At 39.7% G+C, this 11,295-nt stretch overlaps 1 protein-coding gene across 2 annotated transcripts in view; it reads left to right on the forward strand.

The window, feature by feature from the left end:
• SLX4IP (SLX4 interacting protein) overlaps positions 1–11,295 on the forward strand; it is a 188,964-nt gene that overhangs the window by 115,001 nt on the left and 62,668 nt on the right. For both annotated transcript variants that reach the window (XM_006758091.2, XM_006758090.2), the window contains exons 3-4: positions 1,908–1,997; positions 6,536–6,656. In XM_006758091.2, coding sequence (XP_006758154.1) covers positions 1,908–1,997; positions 6,536–6,656 — 211 coding nt within the window. The remainder of the gene's footprint in view (positions 1–1,907; positions 1,998–6,535; positions 6,657–11,295) is intronic.

The following is an 11,295-nucleotide window of genomic DNA, read 5'->3' on the forward strand; positions in this document are numbered from 1 at the left end:
GTGGTATTTTTCCTTCATTGACTGGCTTATTTCACTTAGCATAATGCTCTCCAGTTCCATCCATGCCATTGCAAATGGTAAGAGTTCCTTCCTTTTTAGAGCAGCATAGTATTCCATCGTGTAGATGTACCACAGTTTTCTAATCCATTCATCTACTGATGTGTTTCCCCATCTTTTAAAAATTTTAAATTTATTGATTTTAGAGAGGGAGAGAGAGAAACATTGATTGGCTATCTCTTGCCCTTCAATGCCCCTACTGGGCATTGAGCCTGCAAACCCGGGAATGTGCCCTGACCAGGAATCGAACCAGCAACCTCTCAGTACATGGGAGGACACTCAACCAACTGAGCCACAGGGGCCAGGGCATGGATGCCCATCTTTTATGTCAGATGTGTATTAATGAGTATTTTTTTCCCGGTCTATAACACACATATTCCTTTTGTTAGTGGTATCTTTTGATGCCCAAAAGTTTTAAAATTTGACAAGTCCAATTGAACCATTTTGTTTTCTATATTTAGTGCTTTCTGGTTCAGGGTGCTGTCTAAGAAATCTTTTCTTACCCCAAAGTCAGGAAGATAGTTTGGTTTTTATGTTTGGGTCTATGATCCATCTCAAATTAATTATTGTGTATGGTGTGAGGTAGGTCTTCCTTTTATTTTTTTCCATATTTATAGTTGGTATTCTCACACCATTAGTTGAAAATACTTTCTTTTCACCTATTGCACAGAATTTAAAATAAAAACAAACAAAACCTGTTAGCCAAAGAAGTACAAAAGTGTTTTTTCCTATGGGCCATAAACAGACCCTCTGGGCCTCTTAGACTACCCTCTACCTATAGTCTTGGTCTTCCAATCCTTTCTAAGGTAGGTCTTCCACAGTTATCCTGAGACTCTCAGAAGTTATTCATAAGGTTGAGGATTTCTAAGGCTACAACTCTTTACAGAGTCTGTAGGTATGTCACAGAGCTGCTAGCCATGTGTGGCTGTCTAAAGTAAAACCAAATAAAAATTAAAAATTTAGCTTCTGGATCACAATCTCCAGATTTCAAGTGTTCAGTGTCCGTATGGCTATTGGCTACCCTGTTAACCAGTGCAGATACAATATTTCCATTTTTTTCACAAGTGTCACACAGCACTAGCCTATCTATAATGATAAAAGCATAATATGCTAATTAGACCAGATGTCCTTCCAGACAACCTTCCGCACGAAGCCAGGGGTGTGAGGGAAGCCCAAGTCCCAGGTGCCAGAGAGAAGGCGCCTGCCCCCGGGGAAGAAAGGCCTACTCTTGCATGAATTTCATGCATTGGGCTTCTAGTAGAATAAGAAAGAAGACAGGCCTTGTATACAGTTTGTAGGGTGTGAATGAAACTTATGTAGTTTTGATAACTGTCATTCAGCATCTGCCTTTCTCTCCTTGGTTCTTTTCTTCCATTCGTGCTTCTATTTCTATTCCAAGATGCATTGTCCCTGCCAATCCTTTTTTCTGCCTAAAAATACAGGAGCTTACATATTTGTCCTCTCCTAGCTAGAAGAAAGAATTCTGCTGGCTGTCCACAGAATCATTCTTCCCCGGAGCCCACCTAATTCTGACCTATTTTACTTCTCCAGTGTTTGAACATCTTCCAATTGCCTCTGGATGCCTGGGCATCCCCCTCAAGGCATAGCCCAGAGATAAATATGTTGTCTTTTCTATCCTGATTTAAAATGACATTTCTCCTTAGCATTTCTACCTTAAATACTAAGCTTGCAAAGAGTAATAGGTTATGACTGATAGCCCTGCCTGCTATGAACATTTCTGTCTCGTAGTGGACTTCGTTGCTATTTCATGAGCAGCCACATAGGAATTTGTGTAGTTTCCTCTCATCGTTTGCTGGGTGTGAGCTGAATCTGCCTTTGCTATCTTTCAGTGCGGGGATTTTGCTGTCCTGGTGGATCTTCACATCTCACCGCAAGGATCAAACAAAGACACCAGCTGGTTTTCTGAACAGAACAAAGAGGTACCACAAGACTTTTTACTATCTAAATACAAGCCATTGCTAGGAGAAATATTAGCCCTCTTAAGCTTTCATTTTAATTGGTGGACAAGAATATTGAGTGAGATTTTATCCTTGAAAAATAGGTGTTATCTTCCCAATGGCAGACATATGCTTGCTTTTTTATTTTCCTTCAGACACTGACAGGTTCATACATTTCGTACATTACTCTGTCATTTAAACCAGAAAGTTCCTACCTCTTTGTTTTGAGAGCACAGGTACTCAGTATTACAAGAAGAAGTTAAAGTGACTATTCCAGGTAAGCAGGGATTTTAATCTGATTGGTTGTGCAGGATGGACCGAGCACCTGGAGCAGGTGTGGGGGCTCACACAAGGCTGATCTGTCACACCTGTGTGAAGTCCCAGTCTTGTGCACTTTTATCTTCCACTATCCTTTTATTAGCATGAGCCTGTGACAACAAGTGCAGAGATGTTTAACAGCGTTCCTTCTCTCACCACACTCAGTCACTAAGGGATGGTGAGGCAGTACAGCGAATAGCTGTTTGACTGGGAGCATGATATCTGACCTCCCTGGCCTCGGCCTCCTCATCTGCAATGAGAGGGTTCCACAGAGCTGTCTGAGCCACTCCTGGCTCTGTATCTGCTCCCCACCCGAGTGCTGCCTTGGAAGAGGGTCAGAAGGTGCATCAACTCCCATCCCATGCTGTGCTTCCTTCTTCAGGTCCCTGCTTACTGAGCACAGACAGCGAAGCAATCAATGGCCTTTAAGTAACTTTCAAAATATTATACACTTTGTGTGTCTGTGGTATTCATTTGTCACAAAGCTTCTTAGAGCTAAAAATAAAACTAAGTTTTATTAAAAGATGGTGCCTAGAGAAGACACTAGTGCTAATGACGTACACACACACATACACACACACACCCCTTTACTGTGATAACTTTTCAGTCAGCTTTTGGAGGTCACTAGGGAAAAAAAAATCTCCCTATAAAAACATTTTCAATCAAAAGGCAATAAAATTATTAGGGGACTTTGCTGTCATAATTTCATAATATGTAGTGGTCTGAAACTGGGAGAAGGAAGGCACAAGATCCTTTATGATGGGATTTACCCTTCAGGTAAATAACTGTGCTTTGTTCTCATCAAGACTTAATATTTAGTAGGCCAGCATCTCCTACTACAGCTCACCTTCATATAATTCCAAGCTTTGGCTTACCAACACACATCCCCATGATTCAATTCAAAACAGTTCATTCCCCAAAGCGACTGAGGGGACCTCCCCCAAAAGGCTTCTGACTTGACTTATATTAACAGCACTCTAGAATCCATATTTCCCTCTATAATTCTCTCAACTTTACCACCTTAGCCTTAGAGATTTCTGTTGATATTCAGTCAGTTGTGCCAAGAGTCAGTTTATTTGGAAGGCTTTAAAACAAAACTGTGGGTATGTGAATCACCTCCTAGCCAAAGCGTGAGGCTAGATTTTTCCAGGGTGCCACACAAGCTGTGCCACTCCACCTAGTACCTACATCTGACTTAGCAAAGATGCTCAGTGCGCGATCGGACCTGCAGACCTCTCTGCAGTGGCAGCTGCAAGAGAGCGAGTCATGCCAAAAAGCTGGGCTTTGCTCCCAAAGCAAATTTAAATTTCTTTAATGTATGTCCACTAACATTAAAAAATTGCTCTTGGACAACTGTGTGTGTGTAAGAGAGAGAGAGAGAGAGAGAGAGAGAGAGAGAGAGAGAGAGAGAGAGAAAGAGAGAGAGAGATGTGGGTGGTAGGGAGAAAAGCTAGTCAAGAAACGTACTATATGGCTTCATCCTGTGCTCAGTGTCTCAGTGCTTTCATTTTTTCATCATTAGATCATCTATCTCATGCTTGAGATTTCATGAGCAATCAATTTGATTGCATTTTAATAGCCACTTTATATAGTAAAAGTCTTAAGAATATGCAGTTCCTTTTCAGAAAAAGGAGCTAATTACATGTATTAAACATATGTTTATTTAGAGTCCAGCACAAGTAGTCTGTGTACCCAAACAGTTGAACTCAAACTGTTCTATGTGCAAACTTAAAAAATCAAACATGAGCCCCTGTTAGCCTAGAGATTCTGTATGTATCTCTCTTGCTCATTGATTTTTAACTTGGTCTTCTCATCTGCCCCTCCAGTTTCACTGGGAATTTGTCTTCTCTTGCACTGCTCTGGTTCTGAAGAGAATGCTTTGCTAAGTGTGGTGTGGTCAGTTACTAGGGTATCTTGACTACATTGCACGTGGTCTACCTTCCGTTTGTCAAACCTGACTCATCGAAGGAAAGCCCCGTAACTATAGGGAGAAAGTTTGTGTGGATGGCCTTTGCTTTAGTTTTGTCATGCTATTTTTAGTTCTAGCCTTATAGGGCATTTATGGCCAAATTTTAACAATTCTTATTTCCATGTATGTCTTTGACATATTTTCAGGCTCAGTCATTGTTGAACCCTGCATGTGAAGCAAAATTCTTTAATTGTTAAAACAACAGTATGAGGCAAGGCACCCTTTCTGTTGTGTGAACAATGCCAAGACACTCAACTGTAAACGGATATTTCTGTATTCCACAAGGCACTGCATCTTTGGGCTGCAAAATGAGAGCAGAAGAGAGGGGACCAGTTTTGTATATTACCTAAAAACTCACATTTGTGAGTTAAATCTAGTGTTTTCTATACTGTTTGAGAAGTACATGTGTTTACAATAAAAGTCAAGTTTGGCTCTCATTGCCCTCTGAAGCAACTTAAAACTTTGTTCTTGTTTTAATTTATAAAGATTCTAAGAGATTAATCTGAGATGGCATTGCAAGAAACCAGTGGAACAGGTTTGAGGTGACCTCGGCAACTCTGAGCCTTCTTCAGAGTCTTTGGGAACTGAACCAGAATTATCAGTCCTTATGCATCATGTCTGAATCTAAGAACTTTAGATTAGTGTGCATTTTTTCCTTTTCCTACATTAAATTATACCTTTCTGCTAGTATGGCTAATGTGGACAGTTTCTTCCCAGTGCATGTTTGTACTTTTAAAGTTTATTTTTCTTTTCATAAATAACACTAGAGGCCCGGTACATGAAATTCGTGTACTCGGCAGGGGGTGGGGTGGTGGTGGTTCTTCAGCCCAGCCTTCGGCCTCTCGCAGTCCGGGAGCCCTTGGGGGATGTCCAACTAACGGCTTAGCGCTGCTGCAGAGCCCAGCTTCTGGCTGAGTGGTGCTCCCCCTGTGTTGCGCGCTGACCACCAGGGGGCAGCTCCTGCGTTGAGCGTCTGCCCCCTGGTGGTCAGCCCCCTGGTGGTCAGTGTGCATCATAGTGACCAGTCATTCCGCCGTTTGGTCAATTTGCATATTAGCCTTTTATTATATAGGACTGATACATAAAAACAATAGACAGCTGTAGAAATTTGCTGTGGTATGGTATATTGACATTGAATTAAAACCATGAGCTTCTGTTATCTAATAAATATTAATCTACTTTAGGGAAATATGAAAAGTTAAATTATTTTAATCACTAATAGGTGAATATAGTGCAAATGGGTATATACAGTATCATCAACAAGAGTATGGGAAAGAATCAGATTACTGATTTCCAGTTTGCTATTCAATTCACTACTCAATGCTTTTCCCTTTTTTGGTAGATTTATAAACCTGAGGCCAGAAACTAATGAATGGCAGTGTTTAGATTTTAAGTTTTAGAACCACATTTGAAAAATGGGAAATTTTTGTGTAAAATAGAAGTTTCTGGTTCCTCTTGAACAAATTGGAGGATCTGGTGATACTGTGCCTTGTATGTATCCCCACATTAAGCTCTGGGGCTGTCCCGTTGAGTGGGTTGGTGTCAGGGTTCCCTCTAAATATTCCCTGGCTCCTTCCCTCGTCCACAGTCTTCTGTCTGGCCATTGTGAGCGCTTGCTTGGGGCTCTCAATGTCTCAATAGAACTGTTTGATATTTGCATGAATATAGTCTTCACCTCACTGATTTCATCACTTTGGCACTATAATTTTTTAAAAATTATTTTAATTGATTTTAGAGAAGGAACAAGGGAAAGAAAGATAAACATCAGTGTGAGAGATATATCAATTGGCTGCCTCCCTTGTGTGCCCTGAATTCACAAGATCCATCCCTTGTCCTTAAAAGGTAGGCACAGAGCACTTTAATTTTGGGTAAAATGGGGATCGAATGCACAACCATTAAGTACACTCCAACCAACGTAGCCAAACCAATCAGGGCTGGCACCCTAATTTTTACATTGGGGTGTTTTTATCTTCCTTTTAGAAATGTGAAACTAAGCAAAGAAAAATTAAATGAATTTCTCAGATAACAAAGTGGGCCCACAAACCTCAGTAGCAAATTTGCATCTCCAGTATTATCTATAAGTACATAAAACATTCTTCTCAGCATTCATAGCTAATTAAACAAGCAAACAAAGTGAAATGTTCACTGTTAACTTTTTAATGTGCATGATGTTGACTTTTTTTTGCATTGTATTAAATCAGAAAGTTATCGCTAATTTTTTAATTTACTATAGGAAATTTGTTTACTGTTAAAAGAAACCATTAATTCAAGAGTTAAGGAGTACTTGGAAGTTCGTAAACAGCACAGGCCGTCAAATGCAGAATTCACAAGATCCAGTCCCTTGTCCTTAAAAGGTAGGCACAGAGCACTTTAATTTTGGATAAAATGTCTGCTTTGTAGAAATGACAATTACGTTTGACTCTGACTGTCACGTTAGTAAAGTGATACATTTAAAATATGTGTTCTAGTGAAGATGCTTTGTTTGGGTAAAGAAAATTAGCCAAAAAGCCCTGAAGGGTTTTTAATGGTAGGCAAAATATATGAAAATAGAAAATAAAACATTCCCAGGGAAACTGTAAGTTTCTAAAAGGGTTTTTTTAGAAGTAATCTTATAAATGGATTTACATTAAAACTGACTTGATTTGGAGCTTTGTGCTTTTTAAAATGTTTTCATATATGTCACCCGATTTCAGAGGTTCTCAACTAGGGTGAATTTTGCTTCAGGGGACATTTGGTAATGTCTGTAGAAAGTTTTAGTTGTCGTAACTGGGTGGGGGCAGTGGCCTGGGAACTACTGGCATCTAGTGGGTAGAAGCTAGGGATGCCACTAAATATCCTATAATGCATGGAACATTCCTCCCCTCCCTGCAACACACACACACACAGCAAGGCCTTATGTGGCCCAGAACGTCAAGGGCACTAAGGTTGAAATATCATTACCCTGTTTCCCAATAACACTTTGAGACTGGTAATGTCTGAGTTATAGATGAAAAGGCTGAAGGACTGCAAGATGAAGGGGCTTGCCCAAATAAGAGATCTTGTTATTGAGGGCAGATTATCTTGTATATTTGGCACTTCCATCCTCCTTTCTCCTCCCAGTACATAGCCCAGAGTCTGATACATAGATTCAGTAGCATGATGAATGATAGAGTATTCCGGTGGCAAATGGTAAAACCTGTCCTCAGACCCAGCTCTTCTGACTCCCAGCCCACTTCTTTCTGGCCTGTCGTTGTTGTGTTTTTAAGTTTTTACTAAGTCAGCATTTCATAGCACTCTTTCTGGTACAAATACAGTCAGAGGACAGTGCTGGACTACTGTGAACTGGATTATGCTACTGCACACATCTCTTTAGGAAAGGAATGGTGTTACCCCCCGTCGAAGGGATACTTGATCTTAAGTGTTTACCTGGCACAGCTCATAAGCAGTCAGACATTAAGTTTACCCAAACAGTATTGTTTAGATGGTACTTTCTGGTTTGTCGCTTAGAAGTAGTAGAAATCTTGAAAAAAGCCATAGGAGCTTGCAATCTTTGTAGCATTCTTTGCTCTGGGCAGATGTGCTAGTCTCGCTTGCTAACTGATACAAAAAGAAAAGGGACAGGGTGGGTTTCAGGACATCCATCCCTGGTGTGGCAGTGGCTTGGTCTGCCACCCATCCTTCCTCTCCTGATGAGTGAAGAAAACTAAATACATAGTTTCCCAGCCTCCCTCACACATAGTGAACACGGCTCTAGCCCCAAGATGAAAATGAAAACTTTTTGGGCTCATGCGGGCAAGAAGTTTGTTTTTAAACAGAAAAGTGATTTCACTGTACAAACAGTATTGTAACCTATTTTTCCACTTTCATAATAAAGAAGTCCTTTAAGACATGTACATCGCCATTTTTAAAAACTTTGTTTTATTATGGTAAACTATACATAGCATAAAACTTATTGTTTTAACTATTTTCAAGTATATACAATACCAGTGTTTAGTGTGTTCACATTGTTGTGCAACCATAACCACCGTCCATCTCTAGAACTTTCTCATCATTCTAAACTGAAACTCTTTACCCATTAAATAATAATTACTCATTACTCCTTTCTCCAGTCCCTGGCAGCCACTATTCTACTAATATATATATTTGGCAACCACTAGTAAATAAATATATGTTTAATATATAAATATACAATCATGTACCACATAATGACATTTTGATCAATGGTGGGCCACATATCTGATGATGGTCCCATAAGATTATAATGGCGCTGAAAAATTCCTGTTGCCTGGTGATATCATAGCCACTAACCTCTGAGCGTAACACATTACTCACTTGTTTGTAGTGATGGTGGTGTAAACAAACCTACTGTGCTGCCAGTCATATAACGGTAAAGCACATGTAGTTATAGTATTAGGCTATACCATGTAGGTTTGTATAAGTACACCATGGTGTTCACACAATGACAGCATCACCTAAGGACACATTTCTCAAAATGTATCCTTGTCATTAGGCATTGCATGACTGTATATAATAATATACATCACATTTTGTTTATCTGTTCATTTGTCAGTGCAGTAGTTGGGTAGTTAAGTTGTTTCCACCTTTGACTATTGTGAATAATGTTGCTATGAACATTGGTATACAAATATTTGGTTGAGTCCTTTCTTTCAGTTATTTGGGTATATTCCACACCTGAAGTGGAATTGTTGGGTCATTGGGTAATTCTGTATTTGATTTTTTTTTTGAGGAGCTGCCATACTGTTTTCCATAGTGACTGCACCATTTTACATTCTTAACAACAGTGCACGAGTGTTCCAATTTCTCCACAACCTTGCCAACATTTATTTTCTGTTATTTTGATTATAGCCATCCAATAGATGTGAAATGATATCTCATTGTGTTTTTGATTTGCAGTTCCCTAATAAGGAGTGATGTTGAGAATCTCCTCATGTGCTTCTTGTCCATTTGTATATCTTCTGTGGAGAAATTCCTGTTTATGTCCTTAGCCCATTATTTAAAAATGTATTTTATTGATTTCAGAGAGGGAGAGAGAGTGAAGCATTAATGATGAGAGAGAATCATTGATTGGCTGTCCCCTGAACACTTCCTACTGGGATCGAGCCTGCAACCCGGCATGTGCCCTTGACCAGAAGTGAACCTGGGACCCTTCAGTCCCCCAGCCAACGCTCTATCCACTAACCCAAACCGGTCAGGGCTCCTTTGCCTATTTTTTAATTGAGTTGTTTGGGGTTTTTTGTTTTTGTTTTCGAGTTATAGGAGTTCTTTATATAGTCTGGATATTAATCTCTTAATTAGATACATGACTTGCAAATATTTCTCTCATTCTCTGGGTTACCTTTTTATTCTCTCTTTTTTAAATTTAACTCTTTTTTTTGTTTTGTTTTGTTAATCCTCAAACGAGGATATTTTTCCATTGAATTTTAGGGAGAGTAGAAGAGAAACATCGATGTGAGAGAAACACATCAATTGGTTGTCTCCCGCATGAGCCCGATCAGGGCCAGGGTCTGGGAGGAGTCTGCAACCAAGGTAAGTGCCCTTGACCGGAATTGAACCCAGGACCCTTTGGTCTACTGACCAACGTTCTATCCACTGAGCCAAATCAACTAGGGCTGCCTTTTTATTTTCTTGATAGTGTCCTTTGACACACAAGTGTTTTTAATTTTGACGTAGCCAATTTGTCTATTTCTTCTTTGTTGTCTGTGGTTTTGATGTCATAGCCAAGAAATCATTGCTAAATCCAGTGTCATGAAGCTCCTTCCTATTTTTACTTCTAAGAGTTTTACAGATTTAGCTTTTACATTTAGGTCTTTGATCCATTTTGAGCTAAGGTTTAAGGTTTAAGGTGAGAGTCCAATTTCACTCTTTCGTAGGTAGATATCCACTTGTCTCAGCATCATTTTTTGAAAAGTCTGTCTTTTCCTCATGGAATAGTCTTGCACCCTTATTGAAAATCACTTGATCATAAACGTGAGAATTTAGTTATGGGTTGTCTGTTCTATTACTTTGGTCTATAATCAGGGGTCCTCAAACTTTTTAAACGGGGCCAGTTCACTGACCCTTAGACCATTGGAGGGCCGGACTATAGTTGAAAAAAAAAAACTATGAACAAATTCCTATGCACACTGCACATATCTTATTTTGAAGTGAAAAAACAAAACAGGAACAAATACAATATTTGTATTTGCATGTGGCCCGCGGGCCGTAGTTTGAGGACCCTTGGTCTATATGTTTGTCTTTAAGCCAATATCATAGCTTTTTTATTACCATCACTTTGTACTATGTTTTGAAATTAGGAAGTATGAGTCTCCTGATTAGTTATCAATTTTTCAAAATTGTTTTGGCCATTTGGAGTCCACATCACCATTTTTAATGACTGCATAGTATAAGTGTTCATTCTCTAATTTATTGGTCGAACATTTGGATGCATCTGATATTTTATTTTTACTGTGGTAAACCATGGTGCAATGAACATCCTGATGATGTACATATTTGCAAACTTTGGTTTTTTTTCTTTAAATAAATCTTTATTGTTCAGATTATTACAGTTGTTCCTCTTTCTTCCCCCCATAGCTCCCCTCCACCCAGTGCCCACCCCACCCTCTGTCCTTACCACCCCCACTGTCCTCATCCATAGGTGTATGATTTTTGTCCAGTCTCTTCCCACACTAGTATTTTAACTGGATACACCTGCAAAGGAGGCAGGGTTTTTCAGAAAACAAATCCAGAGCTTCGCATTTGGAGTTAGGGAGGATATAGATAAGAACAAACTCAAAGGGAAATGTGTTTGCGCATGGCAAGGAGTATGCAACAACATCAGGAAGAGCAGAGGTGGCTCAGGCATTTGCGGCCATTCCAGCACATTGGTGGGGACTTACACTTCACTGTCTCACCATCCACGGGTCTGACGCCGCATGGTGCCAACTAGGAGCCAAAATAGCAAGAGTAATGATTAGCCATATCTTGAACTCTGTGTAGCTAAAGGGATGAGGGTTA

Source organism: Myotis davidii, unplaced genomic scaffold (genome assembly GCF_000327345.1).
Source record: "Myotis davidii unplaced genomic scaffold, ASM32734v1 scaffold32, whole genome shotgun sequence".
Taxonomy (NCBI): domain Eukaryota; kingdom Metazoa; phylum Chordata; class Mammalia; order Chiroptera; family Vespertilionidae; genus Myotis; species Myotis davidii.